Source organism: Perissodus microlepis, chromosome 11 (genome assembly GCF_051167445.1).
Source record: "Perissodus microlepis isolate ML-2025 ecotype Zambia chromosome 11, ASM5116744v1, whole genome shotgun sequence".
Lineage (NCBI taxonomy): Eukaryota > Metazoa > Chordata > Actinopteri > Cichliformes > Cichlidae > Perissodus > Perissodus microlepis.
Genome location: NC_140471.1, coordinates 28,106,022 through 28,132,158, shown reverse-complemented (window position 1 = coordinate 28,132,158; position 26,137 = coordinate 28,106,022). Strand labels below are relative to the sequence as shown.

The 26,137-nt window shown below is 41.4% G+C and overlaps 2 protein-coding genes across 5 annotated transcripts; one reads left to right on the top strand and one right to left on the bottom strand.

Annotated features, from left to right (window-relative positions):
• Positions 1 to 2,000: 2,000 nt before the first annotated feature.
• On the bottom strand, positions 2,001 to 15,286 carry LOC146378096 (uncharacterized). The gene is made up of 9 exons (XM_084943823.1): positions 15,113 to 15,286; positions 14,720 to 14,777; positions 10,020 to 10,367; positions 8,565 to 8,831; positions 7,105 to 7,392; positions 6,641 to 6,754; positions 6,407 to 6,465; positions 4,422 to 6,311; positions 2,001 to 4,028 (listed from the first exon to the last, which is right to left on the bottom strand). Exons 2-9 carry the CDS (start codon positions 14,757 to 14,759, stop codon positions 3,999 to 4,001), a joined length of 3,036 nt encoding a protein of 1,011 aa, XP_084799949.1. The 5' UTR covers positions 14,760 to 14,777; positions 15,113 to 15,286; the 3' UTR covers positions 2,001 to 3,998.
• On the top strand, positions 14,492 to 25,366 carry LOC146378095 (uncharacterized). 4 transcript variants are annotated; one of them, XM_084943825.1, is made up of 6 exons: positions 14,492 to 14,693; positions 17,524 to 17,583; positions 18,239 to 18,604; positions 22,477 to 22,716; positions 24,439 to 24,535; positions 24,858 to 25,366. In XM_084943825.1, the coding sequence occupies exons 1-6, from the start codon at positions 14,684 to 14,686 to the stop codon at positions 24,916 to 24,918; spliced, it is 834 nt and encodes a 277-aa protein (XP_084799951.1). In that variant the 5' UTR covers positions 14,492 to 14,683; the 3' UTR covers positions 24,919 to 25,366. The 4 variants fall into 4 exon arrangements, with proteins under 4 accessions (XP_084799951.1, XP_084799953.1, XP_084799952.1 ...); XM_084943827.1 differs by lacking the exon at positions 14,492 to 14,693 and adding an exon at positions 15,337 to 17,019 and having other exon boundaries at positions 17,527 to 17,583; XM_084943826.1 differs by lacking the exon at positions 14,492 to 14,693 and adding an exon at positions 15,337 to 17,019.
• The last annotated feature ends 771 nt before the right edge of the window (positions 25,367 to 26,137 follow it).

Below are 26,137 nucleotides of genomic sequence, written 5' to 3'. Positions count from 1 at the left end.
GCTCTAAACTATAGGTTATTTCTACCCTGAAACTTCTGCTTCAAAAAAGGGAAGTGTCCATGAATGTGTCTGTCTTCTTATAGAAGAGTATTCACGACAAATAGATTTTTTTCATTGCTGTCTGTTTATGCCGCAGTAGATTTGTTGAATAGGTTTTAAGATACAGAATTTCTACAATGATTCAGGCTTGTTTTGGATTTACGTTACTGTGAAAATATCAATAAAACAATCTGCCTTTATTTGATAGCAAAAGCATGGCGAAAATATTAAACACAGCACGATATGCTCAATTGATTAAACTGAAGATTACGCTGATACACAAAAGTCTGTGAAGTTATTGTATTTGATATGTATCCCAGAAGGCAGAAGGCACCCTTATACTTCTGTAAACAAGTCTGTGACAATTAAGGATATTCCTAATGCTGTATATTGAGCTTTTTTTTTTATTGTGTTTTAATTTTCTTAGCTGGACCACAGACAAAAATTACTTTGCCTTTGGCTTGCATTTAATTTCAGCACACATTGTCACAGTTGCACAGATGGCGAAGGCCTTGAGGAGGAAGAAAAGTGGTAGAAAGCGATCAATAGAAGTGAAAAAAAAAAAAACTTCTCACATGGCTCCCCCTTGTGGGTTAGGTGGAGGCATGGAGTCTGTAGTTGACACAGTGCAGTTTTGACTTATGATTTACATTTTAGACGCTCCCGTCTAGAGCAATTTACAGCTAGTGAACTGCTGGGGATTCACTGTCCTGGTCAAGGACATTTTCCAAGGATAGATGACTGTGGGACAGTCTAGAGTCATAAATTTAGACTCATAGCCTTTTTCAGTTATCCTGTGTGCAAAGTTTAATCATAAATTTGTTTCATTTCGTATTCCTCTGACACTCATATTCACATGCTGTTTCACCGAAGGGGTCAGCGCACAGCAGCAGGGGTTCAGTGTTTTGCCCAAGGACACTTTGAGAGGGATGAACAGCATTGATCTCAACGGGCTTTGCAGCTCATCTCAATGATCATACAGTCTTATGAGGACTGCCGTGCCTGGCCTCTTTCTTTCGCCTTGTGCTGGAATAAATCACCATCAATGCTGTGAACAAAAGAAAGGAGGTATCATCAATTTTTATTCACTCTGAGAGGTTACTTAATTGAACTAAATTTGGTCTGGGCTTTATGGCCATTCCCCTGTTATTTCCAAACTATAAAATGTCATCAAATATACAAAAAATATGCATGCCTGCTGAGCTGCGCTGAATTTAAATTAAGATTGGATTAGGATTATATTGGCCATCTTGTGGCATTAAGGTTTTCTGGGCAAATCTACTGCAGTCTCCTGAGTAAAATCAACACTGGCTCTCTACACACTTGAGTCAGGAAAGCTCGCTGCTGCAATTTGACACACTCCACAACGAGCATTCGTCAATACAGAAAAATGCCCTCTTTGCACACACAGCACTTGAGCTATGTTTTCCTTTAATTTATGCCACCAAAGGCATGCGTAAACAATTACAATTACTTGCGGCAGTCACAGTAAATCACTTTAAATCAGTATACTAAAACAACACGAGCAGATTTACATGCAAATTGGCCCAGGGAAGGTGGCGACATAAGCTTTTGAGGTTTACTGTGCTGCGTGTTCGAAGACTCCAGAATGTCTTGCAATTTCCATTGAGCTGTTTAGGAAATAAACAACACACATCCCTCCAAAGATAGCAGGGGTAGCATAGTATACAAAGTACTTCATTTGTAAAACTGCTCCAAACTTTTCATAAATCACAGCTTTCATCTGGAACCGGTAGGCAATGGTGTAACCTATTCTGGTACCAGGTACTCAAATGTACTCCATCTCCACTCATTACAGTGCTAGACTACCGTGAAGTGTCTCCAATAGTGAGCAGCAGGCCTGTTCATCAGAGGTGACGTACAAGTGGGAGCAGGGGATTGGGAGACTGATGGAGCTGTGATCCAAACACACACTCCGCACCTCCACAGCAAGCCGAAGGAACAGATTTATCTGAGCAGAATCAACAACAGCACTCGGTATACACAGGCGCCATGAATAATTAGCACTATAGACACAGTGAGCAGAAATATGGCTAGACTGCAAACAGCTCTGTGATACAGAAGAACACCAGAATAAATAGGCGCTTATATGGATTGACTTACTGTCAACATGCATGCATACAGGAGGTATTTTTGCACTGGAAATCCAAAATCCTCATGTGTTTGTGGGGGTGCATTTGGCTGTGAACAGTCCTTGAAAAGTGTTGTCTAGCGCGATGGCAGTGAGACGACAAACGCAGTAGCAAAATATCTTTATTTTTATTGATAAAATAAAAATACAAATCTGTTCATTAATCCCAAATATATACACATTCTTCTCATGATAAATACTGTACTTTTATCATCTCACTTGGAACATCTGTATGAACTGTTTACAAGCATTCATTTTCCAAAACAAGAACCAAAGGAATTATGGTGCTCCAGATGTCTGGTTGGAGCTTCCATATGCGCTCAGTAGTTTTTCATGTTGATTTCAAACGCTGAGCTTATTCATTTCAATATTAAAGAACAGACTTGGGGATATTCTGTGATTTGTATTCTTAATGCCAAATAAGTTCCAGGGGAAGAAAAGAGACTTTTCAATTTCTTAACCTGAGGCTTTGATTGACATATCCACTTTTTGTCTGCTAATAATAATAAAAAGGTCACAAACACATGCCCTGTTTTTAAAAAAAATCTTGCAACACATGCATACTAGCGGTAAATGGTTTTGCTGGAGGCTCGGGATGTGACATTTTAAACCCTTTGAACTTTTAGCCAGTACAAAATTTATGTGACACAATTCATTTCCAACTTTTTGTTACAAATTTGGTGCAACACAGTGCCCAAGCTGTTGGTTCTGTTAGGAGAAACAGAGAACTATATCAGTATTAAATAAAACATACAAAACAACACCACTGATATCAATTAGTGCAACTTAAATCATCAATATAAAATTATACCCTGAGTTTTAAAAAAAGCATAAATACCTAATAAAGCTAATAACGACAATCTTTCATTTTTAATGAGCCGTCTATGAACCCGTAAATTGTTACACTGCTTTTTCAGCAGAAAGTGTGGTGGCTCAGGTTTTTTGATTTTTTGTGCTGACCTCATTCGTGCACGGGTATGATTATTTTCCAAGTCATTTAAGTCGCATAAAAGCATTTAATTAATAGGCGCCCATCCATTTGGGGGGATCCCCCTCATAGTAAGCAGAGCATTATTTCCCAGCACCACTGGAGCGAATCCCTTTAATTGAGAAGTGTCATAAGAGGCATCTGTAAACAGAAGGCACGAAATAAATAGCTCCAAGTAAATCAAGACCACCCCTGCTGCTAATTTCATCATTCATGACTGCTCCCAGGGGCCGAGTCCATCTTGTGCAGGGTCCTTTCTCATTTATTGTTTGTCATTATTGGCTCAGGTAGTCACGGATATTCACGCAGCTACCTCGTGTGCATTTTATTTGGGCAGTTTAGTTGTTTAGTGCTGCTGATGAATAGATGAGAGGACATGAACTTCTTCAGGTCCTATGGATCACTGCACTTTAAAAAAAAAAAAACAGGCCCTTGGCAAATTGTGATACATGACCTGTGCTTCAGAAGTACAAAGCAGTCCAATAACTGGGTCTGGGACACAGTTATTGTATTTCCAAAGGTTTGTTGATTATGGAGCTTTGTAGTAAGTGTAATTTTTTTACCCTTAAAGGAGGTTCGAGCTACCCTTTTTAAGATAATTTCTAATATCTTTTCAGAAAACACTTCTCACCCCAGTCTTCATATTTTTTTTTCTATAAAAAAAATAACTGATTTCAGGAGTCAGTTATGACAGCGTTTGACAGCTTTTTAAAGTGCTAAACCCCGTGCAGTCAGTCTTGCTTGGTGGTATATTGGATCTCGTCTGTCGGCTGTTTGTTCACAGGACAGTTGCAGAGTGTAGTTTGCTGACATCTGTCATCATCTTGGTCTCCCTCTGTGAGCCTGTTGCTGGAGACACACAACAGGCCCTTCATTGCCAATGTGACACACACATACACCAAAAAAAAGCAGGACACCTGACACACTATGCTACTTTAAAAACTGCCACAATGTCACAAACACTCGAGACTAAATACAATTTTACGGCACTGACAAACACTGTCAACCCAAAAAATGCAACACTTTTTAAGACTGACTGTCAAGCATCTTTCAAAAAAGAGTGAGGCAGCAACTGTTGAGCAGACAGTGAAAGAAGGAGCAGGCCTCGTATAAATGCAAGTACACAGGAAGCAGGACAACACAGGCACAAAAGTGCACGTCAGAGACAGCCGCATGCTGGAAATCTGCAATATCAAACATATGGCATCTGTTGGCTGCTATTGTGCTGTGTCTCACACTCACCTGCCTTTGGTGAGCTAAGTGGGCAGGCTGCCCATGGCCATGAGCATGAGCGTGGCCATGCCTGTGTGCGGTGACATGCATTTGGCCATTCCGAGGTTGGTGATGATGGTTGGTAGGCATCACGGTGTGATGGCGATGCGCATCAGGTCGCTGAGCCACTGGCATATTAACTGGAGGTCTTGGGGGCTCCGGGCCTCTACCAGGGGATTTATGGTGTTTGCGCTCTTTAGGGAGCGTTTGAAACTCTCTGAGGGGGATAACAGGAGGAGGAGTTGGTGGGTGCTGATCCCCAGCAGCTGGAGCTTGAGTCTGTGGTCCGGGGTGAAGCAGGGCAGCCTGGGTCTGCTGTCTCCGATTTTGAAATGTCTGAGCCCTTGCAGTGTGGACTTTGAGTGCAGCCTGGGTTAGATTACTGGGTTTTTGCTGGGTGGAGGGATATGGGGCTGGAGCAGTGCCCCTTTGGGGAGCTTGACCAGCACCATGTGTGACAGGCTGTGTCTGTGTACCCACGCCTTGTGGTGCTGTTTGAACTGGTGCTGTTTTGTTTTGCTGAGCCATGTGTGCCTGTTGAAGATGATTAGGATCAGCCAAAGCTCTTGTGTCCGCACCCTGCGGTGCAGTCAGTCCCTGTTGTATGGTGGGTCCTTGTGAGACAGCAGAGTGGCCTACAGAGGCAGAGGGAGGCAGTGCCTGGGGGTTATTGCTGTGAGTGGCTTCCTGCCTGGGGGCAGACTGGCTACGAGGCGAACCTCTGATGTCTCGCTGAGCACTTTCCCTTTGTGTGTGGGGGCTTCTCTGTGTGCGTTGTGAGGACTCGTGCTGGGTTAAAATGCCAGAGAGTACCTGCTGAAAATCAGCCGAGTGCTGCCGCGAGCGTCTGTCAGCTAATGATGCATCTTGTCTGGGTGGAGTCCTGCTACGGGAAGCAGTTTGTCTCTGAGTTCGAGGCTGAGATCTGTTTGTTGTTCTTCCTTCGCGTATGGGAGCATGGCTGGTATAGTCTGTAGTATCACTGGTGTACTCAGATGATGTCTGTCCTCTGTCTTGCGTGCCGTTGGGATACGCTGGTGTCCCTCTGAGGAAATCCCAAGACATCTGTCGACGGGAGGAACTAGGAGTGGCCTCTTGTCTTCCAGAGTTCCTGTCAGACCTCCTGTGAGACTCTGGTTCCTGGTATGTTTGTGTGTTGGCATTCCTCTGTGAAGTGTTATTACTGTTATAATGTGTGTATCCAGTCGGAATAAGTCCTGGTTGATCTTGCTGATATGCGTTTACTTGAGCATCCTGGGGGTCACTAGGATAGGGTCTGCCACTTTGCATTCTGGGATTAGACTGCCCTGCAGGCATCAGGCTGTGTTGGATTTGTGAAGCATTATTATTGGCTGCATTGGTAAAGGGAAAAGAAATGTCTTGCTGTGTCTGTTGGCCACCAGTTGGATACGAGTTAAGATTGACATGAATGGCGGGCAACTGTGCATTGTTGTTCAGCTGGGTAGTTTGCGGCAGCGCATTAAGGCTGACATGAACCGCCTGCGGCTGGCCGCCGCCCTGGGCAGGGCCAGTCTGTATGAGAATGTTAGGATTTTGCTGCTGTGTGTTTGGGAGTGTGTTTGTATTCTGAGCATCGGTCTGCACGAAAGCCGGGTTGTCAATGCCATTATGTGGATATGAATTGGTGTTCTGAATAGCATTGTGTAGGAGTCCATTTGTGTGCGTATGGCCATTGTGTTGGCGTGTGTCAGAGTTACGCAGCCCATTTGGCGGCAGTGTCTGCAGGTTGTCAAGGTTTTGGCGTGCAGCTCTGTATAAGCGGTCAGAGTTGTGTTGATAGAGGGGAGGGTTGGGACCTTGATCCAAATCCCTTCTACCATTAGGCTGTGGATCTGGGGGCTTAATGGAAAGACACAGAAAAAGGAAAAATGGAATGAGAACAAAAAAGAATTATTAATAAATCAGATCTGTAGTTAAAATTTTAAGGGGCTTACCACAGGCCTTTGATTTGGGTTGGTCTTTGGAACCAGCGCAGTTTCCCTTTGTCTTAATGCTTTAATAAAACAAATAGCATTGCAACATTGCAAGGAAAAATTAATGGACTACTTTTAAAGTAAAGATGCTAATAAAGACTGTGATGAAAAGTGTTTTGCTTCACAAAATATACAATAAAATATTTAAAAGTGGACAAACACAAGGTTTGTGGTCATACACACACACGAACTCACCCTTCCTTCTTCGCACAAGAAAGAAAATGAGCACGATGAGGAGCACGATGATTAAGATGCCCAGGAAAGAGCCAATCACAATCCCCGCCACTTCCCCTCCGCTGAAGCATACGTCTGAAATAGAAGGAATGGTGTCACAGGGGGGAGAATTAATAAAGATAATGAGTCTGGAGGCTCTGACAAACAAGAGGAGGCAAAGAAAAAAAATGAGACAAGAGGAGGTGAAGATTCTAAAAAAGGAATGATAAAGTAATTGCAAAGAAAGAGGGGGGTGAGGAAACAAGTGAAAATAAAGGGATGAGTCGGGCTGGTTCACTGAATGACTTTGACCGCATTCTCAGCAGATCAATCTCCCAGGATACTTTCTGTCCCTCTCCTGTCGTGAAGACAGATATGAGGACGTAGTCCAAAACTAACTGTCATCATAATCAGTCAGAGAGAGGTCAGCGTTCACCATAACTCACCCACGACGGCAAAGACTGTGCTCTGGGTTGACGTGTTTCCAGTGATGGCGTTTCTGGCCGTGCAGGCGTATCGGCCGCTCTGATTTTTCGAATAAGTCTGAATGGTGAGTGCCCCGCTGTCCGGCGGGCTATTTGTGATAGGCTGTCCGTCGAGTTGCCAAGAGAAGAGCGCAGGAGGCAGCGAGTTAGACGTACAGGTGAGACGTGCCGTCTGTCCCACCACCACGTCCCCTCCCCCGACACACTGCTTCGGGGTGTCCTTGGTCAGCACAGGGGTGTCAGGGCCATCTGGTTTGTTGATTATTAGAGGGCAAAGTTATCAGCACCCGAAACATTTACTTCACAAGTACAATGAGGACAATTTTATATCTCAAAAAGCAAAGGCACGGATTATATGTTCAGCTAAAGGAGTTATCATTTTGTCAATTTTATTTTAAAGTCATCGAGATAAATCACTCTGGTGAACTGTCTTTAATCTTGGCTGCAAATTATTCAGCTAATGGAGTTTTGCCATACGGAAAAAATAAGAAAATGTTCTCTCTAAAGGTTATTTTTACATGTATTGCATGACTTGCATGCCTCACAGTATAATTCACTCACTGAAGTGGCCGCTTTTGTATTTTTCTTCTTAAAACATGATTATAAGCTAGTACGAATCAAGTACGACTCAAATAAACACTGTGTATGTTGTATATCGGAAATATGGATAGAATTTCTCCCACATGATGCTTGAAAACCAGGTTGTTTCAAACCGCTGTGTATTCCCAAGGACACTTTGGCAGGTTCAGTGTCAAAAGGACTGAACCACCAAGAATGCAGTTAGTGGGCAAATATTAACTACTACCCTAAACTCAGCTGGTCTGATGTCAGCACAGCTTAACTGAAGAAATGCATTAATTAAAAAAAAGATGGAAACTATTGTAAATATTTGCTTGTTATAGTTTCCCACATGCAGGCTTTGCAGATTTATGGTTGATTTCTGTTTTTGATTACTGCCCAGTTCACCAAACTGGGAAATTGTGGTTGAAATTGAAAAACTGGCCTGAATAATTATTGGAGAAAAAAAAATAATCAAGACATAAGGTGACATTGAAAGTAATCATTAGCTGCACTTTTAGTTTTACCAGCTGTTATCAGTCTACAGTAGAGCAGCCCCTGTTGATGAATACGTCTGTGGCTACAGAGGACGGGATTTATTTCGGACACACAAAAAATACACGTTAGATCTTTGAGGACACCAATCAGAAGCATAGCAGTTGTAACATGAGAATTACTGAATTACTGATGTGCTCGAGACAAAGCCAGAAGCACAACAATAAGCTTTTGGACAATGTTCTGTGCACTCTGAGTGCACTTCAGCATACTGTATGCAGTGCAATGGGGGTAAGCAGATAAGCTACTGCTATTTGCAGTGGCTACAGCAGATTAGCTTCCTCTTGTCTTAATCACTACAAACTCACAGTAGATAGTGAGGCTCTTTGTGGCAGTTTGGGCACTGACAGGGTTGCTGGCTGTACATGTGTACTCCCCCGCATCACTCCGTCTGGCTGGGTTAATGATGAGAGAGCCACCGGAGATGGTGATCCTGGAGTCAGCAGTGACTGTTGAGCCTCCTTTGCCCCACTGGACTGTAATCTCCGTCCCAGCAGTCCATGTACAACTCAGAGACACATTTCCCCCCTCCAATGGTACTGAAGGCACAGACAAACTCACTCCGGCTACGGCATCTATGGGAAGAAAAATAAACTTTACCAAAGAGCCGCAAAAGCAGAAATGTCGAGAAAAGATTTTAAAATTAACGACTACTATAGGTATGAGCCTGAGTGTTTGAGAGAGAAAGAGAACGAGAGGGAGCTCACTTCAAAAGTTGGAGTGACAGAACAATAGAGGGCAGCTTTATGTATCTGTTGAGGATAATTTATTGTAATCAAAGCAAGTGAGAGCTGAGAAGGGACACCGTTCAGATAGAGGCACAGATGGCGAATAAGGGGGCAGACGGTGTGAGTGGTACCCGAAATGCCTCTTGGCGAGTAGCCTAAGTTAAATAACTGGAAAAGGAGAAGAGGGGGCATACGGATGGAGGAGGAGGAGGAGGAAGCGGTGACTAAGAGAGAACCGCAGCAGCTACAGCAAACAAACAAAAACATTCGAGCAACTACTAAATAACTCTAATCACTCCTGTTTTTGCAGATCACCTGTGAATCAGCAGCAGGATTTATATTTTAGCATTTTGGCTGCCTTTCATTTCAAGAGGAAGCTATGAACGAGTAAGTAGGAGGCTGAGAGTCGTGCAGAAGGACTCGGCTGTTCCATGACATGAACTTGCTGTGGTGAGTTTGGAGAATGTGACCTTTCAGCAATAATAGACTAGTGCCTCTAACAATTCGGTCTCTCTGGCACCCTATTAGCACTGGTGGTAAGAAGGTTGAGAAAATCTCTACATCATCCCTGCAGCGTGGGCAGCTGACTGAAAATAAAGAGAGACCCTCAGCTGTTCGGGCTCCATTACAGTACTGAATATAAATGAATGCAAATACAGTATGTACTGTATGCAAATGCAACGCTACATTAAGACCGCTATAATATCAAACATCTAAGAGCATGAATGCTGCATATTGAATGAGTTTTAATTAGCATAAAGCCCTGAGCCACTGGTTTCATCCCCTCCTCTTTTTTCATTAATTTTACCTCGCCTACTATGGGTCACTAATTTCATTATACCTCACAGCCTAATTCTCTTACTTCCCGAATCCTCCCTCTTCTCTTTTTACTCCCTGGTATTCCTCCCTAACATTATCGCTTCCCTCAAAACCTCTCTCCCCCCACACACTCTACGAGCCCTCCGCTTTCCCTTCTCACCCCACTTCCCAACCCTCTCTTAAATCAACTCACAGGGGCACTTCTTTATCTCTTACCAAACACTCTCAGCTGTACTGATCCGGTGTTCACAGACAGGTTTGTGCTAGAAGTGGGAAGCACCGTTGCCTGGTAGCTCCCTGCATCCCGGAGCTGGGCACTTCCAATTCTGAGCGTGTTGGCAGTGATGGAGACCCTGCCCTGGAACTGTGGTGGTGGTTCAACCGTTGAGGTCCCTCCAGCCCACACGCCCAAAGGGTTGTTCTCATACGACCATGTGATGGTCAGGACACTTGGTAGGTTCAGCAATGTGAACACTACATCAGTACCAGTTTGAGACAACACTGGGTTTGTCTGGAAATTGATCACCACCGGTTTCTGACCCAGTACACCGACGGGGAGGAGAACTAAACAAACAAACAAACAAAAAAAGAGAGATATTAAAGATGCAGTGCTTACAATGTTTATCATTTCAATTTAGGGTGGAGGAAATGTTTTATATTTCAAACAACGTGCAGCAGAACCTGATAAGAATGTAATCTTTTTTTACGAAAATAAATATACTAGACAGTGAAATTAGCCGTCATCATAATAGCACCTGAGGACACATGACTGTTTACATCAAATTTCAGGGTAATCCAGGCAAAGATAAGCATAAACACGGTGTATTTTTTAAAATTAAATCAGTGCATCTCAGTGTTTTTGTTTTGTGACCTTCTGCAGAAATTAGAAGAGTCTAGACAAAAGAGTCTTAGAAAAAACTAAGGAATAAAATCAATGTATGGCCTTTTTATTTCTTCTTTCCTCAATAATGAGTCATCAGTTCATTCAACAAACAAGTAATTTAAAACCAACATAAACAGCAAAACGGTTCTCATACTTTGATGGTGACGCATTATAGTGTCATTTGAGAAGCTGTGGCTTCGACCAAAACCAGAGGCAGATGGCGAAAGTTCAAACAACCGCCTAGCTGAAAATGGAGAGCCAGTTTAACTATTGGGAAGAAAAGTCACCCTCCAAAAAGCCAGGCGAAAGCAAGGCCATCCACTGCAACAGCCCACATTACTTAGATACTCCCACAAGGGAACGGGTCATGTTCAGGTCATTTTTCACTATGAAAAATTGGTCAAACTTATGTCTGAGCTGGATTTGGTTTCTGTTCTGTTTACAGCAACAACAAAAAAAGAAAGAAAAAAAGAGAAAAATAAGCATCTAGTGTTGGTTACAGTAGCAAGTACTGAAAAGAGGGGATTCTCTTGAAAGTTAAAAATGCTATTAACAGTCCGTGGGCAAATACACTCCCACTTTAGTAGGTACAGCTGTTTAACTGCTCATTAATATCTAATCTAATCAGCCAATCATATGGAAGTAACACAATGCATTTGGGCATGTAAGCACTGTCAAGACGACCTGCTGAAGCTCAAACTGAACGTCACAGAAGAAAATGTGATTTAAGTGACTTTTAACATGGCATGGTTGTCGATGCTTGACTCACTGGTCTGAATATTTCAGAAACTGTTGATCTGCTGGGATTTTCCCCACACAACCATCTCTAAACTTTACAGAAAATTATCCAAAAGGAGAGAATATCTGGTCAGCAGCAGTTTTCTGGGCAAAAATATCTTGTTAATGTCAAGAGGTCAGAGGAAAATGGTCAGGCTGCTTGGAGCTGACAGGAAGGCAACAGTGACTCAAATAAGGACTCGTTATAACCAAGATATGCAGAAGAGCATCTCTGAATGCACAACACGTCAAATCTTGAGGCAGAAGACCACAGAGGATGCAACTCCTGTGAGCTGAGAACAGGAAAATGAGGCTGTAATTCACACAGGCTCATCAAACTTGACAACAGAAGATTAGAAACACTGACTGATGTAACGAGCTACAGTTTCTGAAGCAACAGAAAAGCATGGATCCGTTCTTCTTTGTAATAGGGTGGTGATGTTTGTGTAGTAATGCGGGGGCTCCTTAGCACCAACTGAGTCAAAGCCGACCTGAGCATTGCTGCTAGTGTACCCATTTTCTGATGAGGTTAACATGTCGAAAAGCTCAAATCATATCAAATCATCTCCAAGAATATGATAGTTTGTTCCCTGTATTAAAATAACCAGATCTCAATTTAACAGAGCACCTCTGCAGCAGATCAGGAAATTTGCATCACGGATGTGCAACCAACAAATCTGCTGCAACTTTGTGATCATATCAATATGGTCCAAAATCTTTGACGAATGTTTCCAGCAGCTTGCTGAATCTGGAGAATTAAGGCAAGTACTAGCATAGTGTCTGGTGTGTGTCTGCATGTTTGTGTTACCGCGATATAATAATGCAGATTGGTGAATAAGAAGGGGAAAGGTGTGGGACACATCACTGAGCATTTTTGTTTTGGGAGCAGAATGGAATAAAACGGTACGTAACATTTCTAAATTAAAATAATAATAATGAAAACTGAAAAAAATGGTATTTACAAAAATGTTTAGGTTACAGAGATGCACATGTTTTTGAGAATGAAAAGAAAGCATCTGCATTTTCACTTATATGGGGTTTTGGAATACTTCTAATAGCATAGTATTCTTAAATTTGTAGTTTTACTCCAAGGATCTGAGTACATCTTTCACCACTGCAGAGGAGAAAATCTATAGATACACACAGTGGGCTCAGGGGGTAAAAACCCATTAGTAAGGTACACACTCTTTCCTTCCTCATGGATTTCACACCATGATTTTTGGATTGTAAGTGATCCCAAACTAAACATCTATTTTGTGTTTTTGTTAGCCTGACTTATTGTAAGCCATGTCATAATCATATTTGCTGTATCTCTTCACAAAATCAGTGGTGCATACGCGATTTTTTAAGCAACTACGTTCCAAAGAAAAACTGAATTTAAGTTCTTCTGCTGTTTGCATGTTTGTCAATTTGAAATCTGCATGGGAATAAAGAAGGAAATATGTGCTTTTGTCTTTAGCTACCATTCCTCTCTGTGTGTGTTTTGTGTTAGTATTGCAGATTGAAGCTGGAAAAGCCCTGCTGAATTTTCAATGCCTTTTTTTTACTGGCATATAAAGCTTCTATGCCACAACACACCAGCCAATGATTTATAGTGAATAAATCAATATGGTCCTGATAAGTCTCGCTGGACTGCCTTTATACGATTTTCACAGGAGAGCAGAGAATAAAATGACACCAGTGAAATGGCCTGTATTCAGGTTTCCCCGCTGATTTGTTAAAGACAACAAAAGTGTTTTAGGCTTTTAGGTTTGTTGTCTTCTTAAAAAAAAAAAGTCAGAATAAAGGCTAATGAGTCAGAAGTGAGAAATGATAACGAGTGAAGCAGCCCAGAGCTGATGCTTTCATGTGCGGTTGTAATGTTTTTACAAGGCCGTTTTTACAAGGGCACCTAAAATAAGATGCATTTATGGCATCATTAAGAGTTAGACTTTAATAAGTAAAGCCTGTCTAAGAAATCACTATTAAAGTGATTTAGTTGGATACATGGATCTGAAATGAACTGCAGCAAAGAGTCCAGAGGCCATGCCAATTGCAGCAAAAGTGGAGTGATGATGAAACTTTCACCTGCAAACTTGTACCCAAAGAGGCTGCACTTTAAATCTGTGGGTTGCTCCAGTGGGTGTGGCGGTTTCTTTTGACAGTCCTCGTTAAGTCACTTTCAGCTGAACAACATTTCTGAAGATGTAAACTAAACAGCTTCTTGTTTACCAAAGAATTGATCAGAAACGCATCCACCAAACCGCAGGCACAAGAACTGGAAAAGTGCTTTCATGAGCAGTGTAGGTTGAATGAGAACTGTGTAGAAGCAGCTGCCGATAGCAGCAAAATGAATATTTAATCATATGAAAATGTTGATGATTATTACTTTAATAATTATCTCTCATGCATGAAGAACAGCCCTTAGTTAATGAACAAATTAAAATATAATTTACATTCCTGGCGCTAATTCGCTTTCAGAAGCTTGTTGCCTGATCTTTTTTGTTTTTGAGCAAAAGGTTTTCACAAACAGGAAACACAAGGCGCTAAGTGCGGCTGGCATTATTTTATATTTTTTGCTATCAACAAACCCCGTGAAGAAAAATCGCGTTATTCTGCCTCTGAACCTTTTCTGGGCTCACTTGTTCCTGCTGAACTCATAAATCTTTAAAAACATTTCACAAATACATAGCATCACTCCCTCTCTCTTTTTTTTCTTAAAATACAGTAGATCTAAAACAAACAAAACAACAAGAAAAACAGAAAAAAGGAAATGTATTTTTTTTTAAATAAAAATAACTGAAACAAGAGCAAACTTCGCCTTTCTTGGGACTTTTGCAGGCGTTTGCTTTTTTATGTCATGTTTTCAAAACAATAGCCAGGTATCGATGCTACTAGTAGTCCTATTGTTCATATTATTGTTTTCAAAACCTGTAGACTCGCCCTTCCCATTAAAAGAAAAAAAGACACTGTTCGTTGTGAATCACGAGATGAAAGCTCAGATGTTTGAGCCTGTAAGCAGGCCCTGAAGGCATCACGTCACTTAGTCGGAGCAACGACGGGAATGCAGCCGCGCAGGTTTAAGAGCGGTTAAAGGCGAGCTTTCTGCTTGAAATGCAGTTGTTTTAAAACGTGCCTGGAATACCACGGCGTCTTTTCCCTCCACTCTCAGCACAGACTCAGTCGAAACTCTTTGGACTTTACAGACTTTTGTGAGCTGTTTGAACCTTGCACGCGGGACATGAGGAGAGGTGACTGTCAGTGCAAATTGTTTTACCTGCCAGCGACAAGCTGATAAGGAGCAAAGGTTGTCTCATGTCGTCAGTCAGGCCAGTCTGTTGGGAGATTAAAGCATTAAAACCTTCACTATACAAATATATATATATATATATATATATATATATATATATATATATATATATATATATATATATGCACACAATAAATGTATGCATGTGTGGATATTTTTAAAAATCCCTAAAGATATTCTCTCCGGTAGCTGGGATAGGTGTGGATATTTTTTCCAATAAATGCTGTGTGGACATTTTATCATATTGTTACTGTGCTGGCTGGCTATACATCTAGTTCGGTTTACATCTGATTTATAAACAAACAAACATAAACATCTTAAATATAGTATGTAGTATAGGTTATATTATAATAGGCTTACCTCTGTATAGCCCCTTTGTCCACATATTAGTTTTGTGCTGTAAAGACGAAAACACTTGTCGGCTACTTCCTACATTTCTGTTCATACCTGTGACGGACACGCCTGTTTTCTTAAAGAGGACGCAGTCATTTGTTTGCGGTAGAACGGTCAGTGGGTGGGAAATAACTTTGAAGTAACAGCTGTTGCATTGAAGCGACAGCATTTGGAGAAAGTCGATTCCCTTCACATTCATCATTCATCGGCATTTTCCTTCCGGTAGGTGATCTCAGGTCAGCACAGTGGTTAAGATGCAAGACTGAGATGCTTTAGACGTGTGCAGAGGAGGGCTACCAGGCAAAGGATATTGAATATGGAGCTGCCAGGCAATTGAAAAAAATTAGACCACAGGGGAGATTTGTGGATGTAGTGCAACAGGTTGACAAAGGAGAATGTAAGGGAAAGAGGGTGAGATAGGAGATGATCCGCTGTGGCGACCCCTATAGGGAGCAGTCGAAAGAAGAAGACATGATCCCCTAGAGCACCAGATAAAATCATATAATTGCACCATCTTTACACATTTGAGTCTTTGATTCAGTTGCTTGCTTGTGCAGTAACACATTAGCAAACTGAAACAACCCCAGCAAGTAATTCATTTGCATATGGAGCCAGAAGCTTATAGATGATGTCTGCTGAGGAAGAAGAAGGAAAAAAAGAAAAGAAAAAAAAGCTGATATGAGGGCTAACAGTGTTGATATTTTTCAGCTGTTGTATTAGTGCCACCCACTGGTTAATTCCAACTAACAGCACTTTTCTGTAGACTCAGTGGGGGCCACAGCTGTGATTCCCATGATTATTCGTAAATCCTTTGCAAATACAAATGGTTTTATAATCATTTTTAAATCGCTCATTATATCCGTGCCCCAGGATGTGCTCCCCAAAGTGAGAAACTGTGGAGCTAACCTCTGAATAAGTGATGTCATTATGCTTCAGTGCTCTAGTGGTGTAAGAGACACGTGTGGCAAAACAATCTCGTGTCAGAGCTGGTTCGGAGGCTGTTGTGGCGCTTTCGATCAAATCGTCTTGTTTGATGGATTCATTTGTATCCGCTCGCAGTTTTTTTAAAACAGCTAGCGATCAGATTTTAACACAAAGCTAAACTTTCCCAGAGAATGAAATCGCTGGTATTCCCCTTAACGTGCTTGAAGAGGTTTCTCAGTTGCAAGCAAGGGACAATTATTGGAAGAAATAAAAACAGAGTAAATCGTGTATTAGTTCCTCTTTACAATTCAACACCAAAACAATGCATTGTGTCTGCAGGGCAACTAGTGTTCGTGCCGGATAAGAAGCCCGCAGTACAAAACCTATTTTGTAAGAATGCGTTTCAACATTGTCAGTGATTTCCTTCCAAAGAAAGCCATTTCTTTTTATCACTATTAACAAACAGCTCAGAAGCAGCTGTGTGAAAATCTAGAATCAAATATGCTGTATTGTCCAGGGAGCGTATGCACAGGCCCAGGAAAGGAGCAGGGTGGTGCTTATAATAAAAAGGGGGTGGTTTTACAATAGACAGTTCAACTTATTTAAAGCACAAAGCAGAAAAGAGCATTGACTGTACAGGAAGTGGTGGTGGGGTGGGAGGTAGACTGTTGGAAAAGAAAGTGACGCCTACGTGACACACAAGAGTTGGACATGACGAGAAGGCGGAAAAGGCCAGAGAGAAGAGAAGAAGCTCCAGAAGACATCTGGCTTTACTGCTGTTTCAAACTGGAATATTTCTTACAATGGCAAGCGCTTTAAAGGTATTGCGGTGTTTTGGGCCATAATTCTTCTCACTGAGGTGAACTGCGCTGCACTTTAACCTCTGAGAAAGTCAACACAGAGCAGAAGACCTCTGACTCAACTGTGCTGTCTGTCTCGGGTTTAGAAAGGTAGGTGAGTCCCGCTGCAGAGGGTTTTGATGTGGATAACTTCAAGGTAAACAAAAAGGGGAATTCTAGGTTATATTTAATGCATGCAGGTTGGGTTGTGTTCTTGCACCGTTATCTCTGTTCGCTCTCTGTGTTTTGCTGTAGCAGCTGTGCTTGAGGGGCTTCATTTTAGTTTTGGCAGCAGATGTGTCCCGGTTTTGTTCCAACTTCTGATTTTACCGCAGTCTGCAATGCCAGTACTGTTGTTCTTTGGATACTTCACAAATAAATTAAGAGGGGAGAAAAAAAAAAGAATACCCTAAACATTTGGCTTACATTTTTTTTAATAGAAGGACATGCTGGCTGTAATTGTTTTTGCTCTCATTTTAATTTCACATTTTCTCTGGAGGTGGTGTTATTATTCTTGCTGCAGTGGCACCCCTGCTGCCTGAGTACAGAGGAAATTGTGTGCCGCTGCTGAGGTCATGGACAAATTCCTCTTTCTCTACTCTCCGTCTACATCAGCAGGTGTTATGGATCTACAGTATTTCCTGTGCTGGAGAGTTGCCCCACTGTTTCTCTTGAGTAAGCCTTTTTTGTTGTACCCGCCATATTAATGATTTTGTCATTAGGCAAAAAAAAAAGCAAAGAAGGGAAAAAGTATTGCTATGTTGCTTTGCCCTTTTTTCTTTGTTCAAGCTGAGACAGTGGCACAGTTTCTGTTCCTCAGCCACACAAAGAATGATCAAAACAACCCTAAGACGTTGCACTGTTACGCAAAAGTGCCTCTTGCGTTAATGACCGCACTTGCATTATTTACGTTTCCCCCATCCTTTGCCTTTCAAGTTAAGACACATGATTAATAGCTCTCATGGTAAATGCACACAGGCTTACCAGGCTTTGACACAGATTTTAGGATATTGATGTGGTTTGATGGATATCACATTAGGCATGGCTGTCATGCATTATAAATCATAACTTGACATTATTTGACAGCAACTAGCTATAGTATATTCATAAAGCACATACAGAGAAGGATGGCGATGACATATTATGTTATTGTTTGTTTCATTAGCTTTCTATTTTGTTCGTACAATGCAAACACTCCAGAGGCAAAGGTCTGATTGAATGCTGCAGGTCTTCATGGCCAGCGCAGTAGAAATATGCACTGTATGAGTCATGCAAGTGAAAGAGGCACAGAAGACGATGTAATAAAGAACAGTGCGATCTTTGTTCTCAGTGCCATGTGGGCTCCATTGTATGTCAGTGCACATCCTCAATGAAGAGCCGGTGTATGTAATCCCCGGATCCAGCCTGGATCTGAAAGCCCAGATCAAGCGTGGATACCTGGAAGACATCTCCACAATAACCTGGGAACACGAGCCGGAAACGGGGTTTAATATTGAGAGAGTGACACTGGCCACGTGCTCTGGCAGGAGTCTCAAGTGTGCTGGTACGAGGCCAAATGTCCGTGTGAGCACCGAGCAGCAGGAGACGACACTCCAGATTAATGGATACACCACAGCGGACAGCGGCGTGTACATTCTGACTGTGACAGATCGCCAAGGAGCCAACACCTCCACACAATGCATCGTCAGGGAATACGGTACAGTATGACGGTCGGCACGTGAGAGGATTTATTGTGACAGCCTTAGATAAATCCCCTTTTGTTAGTAAATTATGTGCACAGTCACTTTAGTATGCTGTCCATTGATCCAGGTCCCCACTCCACAAAGGCTTGTTGTAACAGACGTTATGGAGAAATTTAAAGACACTGCTGGTACAGTGCAGGGATACACAACTGCTTGAGTGTTAAGATGCTCTATATTTACTATAGTTGATCATTTAATTCAAATTATGAGCATTTAAAGGTTGTAGCGTAACCCCTCACTGACTCTGGTTCTGACAGAAGTTTCTTCCTGTTAGAAGGGAGTTTTTCCTTCCCACTGTCGCCAAGTGCTTGCTAAAAGGGGGGCGTTTAGTTGTTGGGGTTTCCTCTCTATTAATGTAGAGTCTTTACCTTACAATATTAAGCACCTTAAAGTGTCTGATGTTGTCATTTGGAAGCTTATAAATAAAACTTCAGGTTCAAGTTGACTTCCTACCAATCTCGGTACCTCCAGGAGCAGCTGGTCAGCTGACCTCAGAGACCGACAGGGTGTGTGGAGATGAAAAAGCTCAGAGAGGCAAGGCGGGGCAAGACTGTGAAAGCATTTAAAAATAAACATAAGAATTTCAAAACTCTAAAAGACACAGGCAGGCAGTGCAGTGAGGCCAGGACAGGGGTTATATGCACTCTTTTACGAGTTCCTGTTAGGAGTCGTGCAGCAGCATTTTGAATCAGCTGCAGACGTGAGAGCAACGACTGACTGACCCCCACATAAAGTGAGTTACAGTAGTCCAGGCGGGAAGAAATAAAAGCATGGCTCACTATTTCAAGGTGCTGCCTCGAAAGAAAAGATTTTACTCTTGCCATTCGCCTTAAATGATAAAAACTGGACTTCACCACTGCTCTGATTTGGTTGTCCCATTTAAAATCACTGTCCAACTTAAAACCAATATCAGTAACAACAGGTTTAAAATAAACTTCCAGAGGTCCCAAAGATGCAGAGTAGGACTCACAGGGACCACTGGGTCCAAACACCAACAACTCTGTTTTCTTTTCATTAAAATTTAAAAGGTTTAGAGCCAACCAAGCTTTAATGTCATCTAGACATGTCATGAGAGGTTTTATGGAGATGCCACCCTTCTGCTTCAGTGGCAAATAAATTTGGCAGTCTTTGGCATACCAATGAAATGCGATCCCATGCCTTCTAAGGATAGAAGCCAGAGGCAATAAATACAGTAAAAACAGTAGTGGCCCTAAAATTGAGCCCTGTGGGACACCGCATGACAGAGGAGCTGAAGATGAACCGAGAAGGCTGACAGAGAAAGTTTGATCTGACAAAGAAGATTTAAACCAATTAAGTGCAGTGCCACCAATACCTACTACATCACTTAATTGAGAAATTAGAATATTGTGGTCTACGGTGTCAAAAGCAGCAGTTAGGTCAAGCAAGACAAGGACAACATGGTTACCAGAATCACATGCCAGAAGGATGTCATTAAAAACCCTTAATAATGCAGATTCTGTGCTATGAAGTGTTTTAAAACCTGACCGAAAAACCTCAAAGATGCCATTATCATCTAGAAAATCTTTCAGTTGACTAAAAACAATTTTTCTCTAAAACCTTGGAAAGTAAAGGCAGCTTGGAAATAGGCCTATAGTTCGCTAAAACTGTGTGATCAAGGCCAGGTTTCTTAAGCAGTGGCTGCACTACTGCATGTTTGAAATTTGCAGGAACCACACCAGAAGACAGACTGCTGTTAATAATTTCAAGGACATACTGCCCTATACTAGGAAAAATGTCTTTAAAAAATTGTGGAGGAAAAGGATCCCGAGGGGAACCTGTGGGCTTAATATGGCGAACCACATCCTCTAAAGTGGAGAGCGTCGCAAGTTCAAACTGAGTAAAAACAATTTTGAATAATAAAAGCTGAGGTATCCTGTTCAATTAAACCTAAAGCAAGTTAGAAAAAGTAGGTTTTTAACAGCATTTTAAAATGATTGAGAGGCTGGTCAGCTCTTATTCGGAAAGCTAAGTTGATCAAAAGATGAGGAGCCACCACTAAAAAGGCTCTATCACCTCTGCTATTAAGCTTGAATCGGAAATATCTTAAAGCAGTTGGTTTGTAGACGTCAATGCTCTGGCAGGATTGTAGGGTTGCAAAAGTTCAGTTAAGTAAGGTGGTGCTAAATGACTGAGACTGAGAAACATGTAATAAAAATTTTAATTGGATCTCGAAGTCTGCGTAAGGAGCAAGTGTAACAAGAATATAGGTGATCACGTCATTTCTGTTCTGTCAAAAGGCAAACTTCTGCATTTTGCACATCCCAGAGGCGATGATGAAATGACTGGTCAAAGTCAACATATAAAGAATTACAATAGTTTAAACAAGAGAGGTAATAAAAGTGTGAATTACTCTCTCAAAGTCATGCATCGGGAGAGGCCTTCACCTTACTGAGATGCCTTAGTTTAGCAACAGAGCTCACCTGTTTATCAAATTTTGAAGCACTGTCAAAACGGTAAGAAGCTATAAGACCAATTAGCAGAGAGATACCCATCTAACATGTTGGGTTGCCCAAATAAAATATCTTGCTTTGGTTTTGTTCAGCTTGAGGACAACAATGGTGGGCACAATGAAACATTATAAATAACAGGCAATAAGTTAACTACAAAAAGAAGTGTATGGATTATCTCATAATAAATATTCATTAACAACAGACCTAATTCTAGATGATACACAACAAAAAGTTTTTGCACAGTAATGAATGCAGATAATTAAACACTGATGTCTTTGAGGAAAGAATATTACCAGCAAGCTACTGTACATTTTTTACTGTGTAATCCATTATTTTGCCTTTAACAAGAGACAAGAGACTCATGAGAGGGTATGAATTTTTAAGTATAAATCATTAAGTTAGAAGCGTTTTGATGGTTATATCCACTGATTGTAAAATTATGGTGTAATTACATCCATGCGTCATACCTCCACCTGGTACTCGTTTAAAGGTTCAATACGGCAGCAGTAAATGCTAAAGCAGCAGTAAATGCTAAAGCAGCAGTAAATTAACATTAAGACGTCCCAGTGTAAAGACGTGGGAACAAAAGGTCCTACTACATAGTGGGGCTGCTGGAGAATATACCAACAGTTAGTCGAAATATGAATATAAATGTTGTTTGCTTTAAATTATTTGAATATGTTGCTGCGGCAGTTTATGTAAAACTCGGCCTCTTTACATGAATCTCTCTGAGTAATTACATGAAAGAAAGAATACATCAAATACTCTCCAGCTGACTCTGTTGTGGCCTTTCAAGTGTTAACTCCAATAATTACCAACAGTATAACGAATGCGCTTTAATTTCACAGTAGAAAGCATTGTTTTCTTCTGTTGGTAGATGTCTCATTTAATAATGTAACACTTGGAATTAAATTTGCCTACAGGCTCCACTTTCCCGGTCTTTCTTTTTGTGTTTGTCCCTCTAGACGAATCCAGTCTCGCCGTAGCTTCTGTGCTTTTACTCTCATTTGTCTGCTCTAACAGTATCAATTCATCAGCTCCACTCTCCTCTACATCTGCTCTCTCGGCTTCCAGGGTTTTCCATCATCCCATTCTCCAACATTATGCCTCTCTCTCTGATCTCATTATTGTCTCTGAAACTGAGCCAGTTTCTCCTGACAGCATTAAATGTCTCTCATGATTCTTTGTCTGAGACCCTCTTGGACAGCCGTGTGCCATTATTCTTATTCTATAACAGATAGATGCCCACGGCTGAGCACTTCATATATCCTCTTGTTTCCATCCAGCGCTGCGTTCTTTACCTACATACTTGTCACATATTTCCATATTTCACCTCTGTTTGTCTGTCTTTCCAGAGGCAGTCCACCACGTCTCCGTCAGCATTAACGTGTCCCACTCCTTGCTTGTGTGTACCGAGGCCTGGGGGACTGATCCCAGATTCAGCTGGCGCCACGAGAGTGCCGACATCACCAAGGCGGTGGGCAAAGTCTCCAACAATGGAACAATATTAATTATTACCATGTCTCCACTCTGTGGCCACTTCACCTGCATTGTTAGCAACAAGCTCGGCCATAGTTCCGCCACCTACACTGCAGGTACTGCTTTACCTTTTTTAATCAACACTTATGACATTAACAGTGGAAGTGTAAAGGGAAATATCCCCCCCGCAGGGATGAAGCCACTGATAATTATCACGTCTTGGGTCTGTGGGTTATTTTTTAGCTTGGCTTTTGTGGTTCACTGTCGCTGTTCTTGACTTAATTTCCAGCTGTTGTTGTCATAAAAACACTGAACTCTTCCTGTCTGACATCAAAAGACAGACACACAAAGTCAGAGTGAAGCTGATAAATGTGATCCAGCATTGAGCAGCTAAACAGATAATGGAGACCATAAGAGGTCTAAAAAGGAGCGTGAACATTGGGTTTTTGAACTCTTAAAATATTCTAATTATAAACTTTTTTTGGAGTTGTTTTTACAATTTTGAGATGGATCTATTTACTTGAACGTTTCTCTTAAAAATCCTCTACATTAATTTGATCACTGTCTTGTTATCTTGCAAATTGAGACATGCATAAATTTATCATAAAGCAGTTGAAAATCATCTATGGCTAGTACCAAGCTGTGCATATGTGTGAATAAAACATTTTTTAAGATATTACAAATGCTGCATGATCTATAATACATCATGCAATAGACTCACATTGCAGTAGACCACTTGTTTTTTTATGTGTCAACAAAATGCTTGTAATACTCAAATTTTATCAATAATTTTGATAAACTTTGCACAAAATTAAGGAGGTTTGTGTTTGGTTGATTTTTTTTTTTGTAACAGTGCTCCTTGGCAACAAATCTTTCCCTTAAATGGCATCACGTTTGTAAGAAAAATGCGTTTGTGGGTTGAGCAGCAGAGTTGAGCAGTAGAGTTGAGTATGTGGGTTGTGGCCATGAAAAACTTGTCAGAGCTATTTGCGATTGGCAGAGAAAAATTGGAAAGTTTTTAATGGACACAGCCCACATACTCAACTCTGCTGCTCAACCCACAAACGTATTTTCCTTACAAATATGGCGTCATTTTAAATAAGCAGGCTTTTCAAGGTGTACAATTTATTGGCAAGAAATAATCTACCAAATACAAATTTCTTTACTTTTTGTGTTTATATATAAAAATATACTCTCATGGACTTAAGTCAGAGTTTTCTTTGACTTGTAATGCAGCACTTTTTTCATGGTCATACTGCATTTACTTGGGATCTAAATCCACATTTCTCCACATGAGATTAAAAAACTCAATGCTTGATCCCCATTTGGCTGGAGCAGGCGGTTCGATGTAAAGGTGGCTACGCCTGTTGACACTTCATTTAAAGCCCACCGTGCTGTGTCATGGATATTCAGGAACCGGACTCCTGTACATAATGCATTGTGTCTATTGAAGCTGTGTCCTGATTGCGCTTCTGTTCTGTTCTGTGTATTGTATCACCGGTGGTGTTTCAGTGATAAAGGATTTTCCAGAGTGAAATCAATAAATCACTACCAACACTACTGCCACTGCCGCTACCACCGCTGCTAAACAGGCAAGACAAATGCAATTCCTCGTATCTGCCAAGAGGCATGATGATCCAGCGACAGTCAGGGTATTTTAGGATGCCTCCTGTTATCCCTTGGTGTTCCAGTCAGTTTAGTGACTGTGTGGAGTTGTTGCAGGGGACCTCTTTGCCCTCTAAGAACAGCCATGTCAGATGACCTCTGTTTTTTGTTGTCTCTTTGGGTTTGTTTTTCTTTGTTCCTCCTCTCATCGGCTGTTTTTTCCTGGTTGACAGCACCTTGTGAGACCGAGAACAGAAGTGCGACGGCAGCTGTAGTCTGTCTCCTGCTCCTGCTGAGTTTAGGAGGAGTGCTCACATTTCTGCTGTGGAGGTACGGTAAAGCACACAGTCACTGGCAGACACAAGCACAAATCTCATTTCAGGCTATGCTCAGTTGATAAAGCCATATGCAGCAAGAAAATAAGACACTGGTAGTGGATGCTTTAGAAAACGACAAGGAAAAAAAAAAAAAGGTGATGGTACAAAATGAAACGGCAAAATGTGACACGGTGTCTTCCCACACAATACTCTGCAAACATGAGGCGTGACAGGCCAGCCTGCGTCTGCTGACAAAACAATTGTCATTTTTACTCGAGCCAGTGTACAGTTTGTCACTGTTGCTGCACTAAATTGAACACTTGGTTTCTTTTCAGGAGGTACAGGCACAATAACAGAGGAGAAAGGCTGCACGAGCATTTAGATGACACCATCTAAAAAAAAAAAAGGGCCTGAGCTACATTATGCTGCTCAGGTGTCTCAGAGAGGAGAACAGGAAGAGCACTGGCCTACGGGGGAGGGCCTTCCTGTCCTATGACCTTTCACTGCACTGAAACAATGTGAAGAGTGAACCGCTTCTGGACAGATAAAAAAAGTGGATATGTGGATTGAAGGGCCAGCCTTATACTGCCTCCCGCTGGGCTTTACCTGAAACTGTTTAATAAGCATTCATTTTGTAACCTTGTGTTAACTAAGCACTGGATTGAAATGTACTGTAAAATATTGCCTTTATGCTGAAATCCCTCTACGTAATGTGATGGAAATCAACAGATCACAAAGATTGTTTAAATTAACGGTGCTTTTTGTTATTTTATTTCCTTCAAGCATGTATTTTCACAGATATGCGACAAGCTTATCAGCCTTCCAATAAAGTTTGAAAGCAGGATTTGGCGTCTTTATGGAAAAAAACAAACAACTCTGTGAATGAAAACTGTAATCACTGATGGTCATGTGATTATTAATTTGAGGAAAAATAGTATTTGGTTTGTCTGAAATACTTGGAGAAGCAAACATTTGATCCTCTTTGATACTTAGTAAAAGCTCTACTTGAATAACACCGAGAGACAAAAATATCTTTTTCAATCCATGTGATGTTCTACTGTGGAATAAGAGAGTAAGCCCTTGGCACCAGAAGCTACTTTTACCCCCTTTAGCTAAAATACATTCTGGCAGGTTTCTTTGCATAATTATCCAGACTCTGACATCAGCTTACTGAAAATTTTACCCGCCTTCCATGCAAAATTCCTTTAGAGGCAAGATCTTTAAGAGTTTTCATGCAGTTTTTGTGGTTTTCAAATCCCTCCATTTCCTCGTTTTGAGTCATTCCCTGGTGGACTTGCTAGTGTGCTTTGGATCATTATCCTTCCAAAATACCTACTTGCTGCTTAATTTTTCAGGCGAATGGGCTAACATTTTATTCAAGTGCAATTTAATATGATGTAGAATTTAGAGCTGAATCAGTGACCATGAGCTGCCCAGTCCCCGAGGCAGCTAAGCAACTCCGGACCATACTTCATAGATGCCTCGTGGTTCTTATCCTGAGAGGCTGTCTTTGGTCTGCACCAAACAACTCTTATCTTTGATTTGTCTGTCCAGAGCACATTATTCCAAAAGGCCTGGTCTTTGCTCACTGTCAAACTGCAGTTTATCTTTTGCT

Coding starts and splice junctions, on each gene's coding strand:
- LOC146378095 (XM_084943824.1), top strand. CDS start 17,484: ATGGACAAATTCCTCTTTCTCTACTCTCCGTCTACATCAGCAGGTGTT. Junction 17,584..18,238: donor TGCCCCACTGTTTCTCTTGA/GTAAGCCTTTTT, acceptor CTTTGTTCTCAG/TGCCATGTGGGCTCCATTGT. Junction 24,536..24,857: donor CTCACATTTCTGCTGTGGAG/GTACGGTAAAGC, acceptor GTTTCTTTTCAG/GAGGTACAGGCACAATAACA.
- LOC146378096 (XM_084943823.1), bottom strand. CDS start 14,759: ATGAGACAACCTTTGCTCCTTATCAGCTTGTCGCTGGCAG. Junction 8,832..10,019: donor AGTACAGCTGAGAGTGTTTG/GTAAGAGATAAA, acceptor TTCTTCCCATAG/ATGCCGTAGCCGGAGTGAGT. Junction 6,755..7,104: donor CACAGTCTTTGCCGTCGTGG/GTGAGTTATGGT, acceptor CTTCTATTTCAG/ACGTATGCTTCAGCGGAGGG.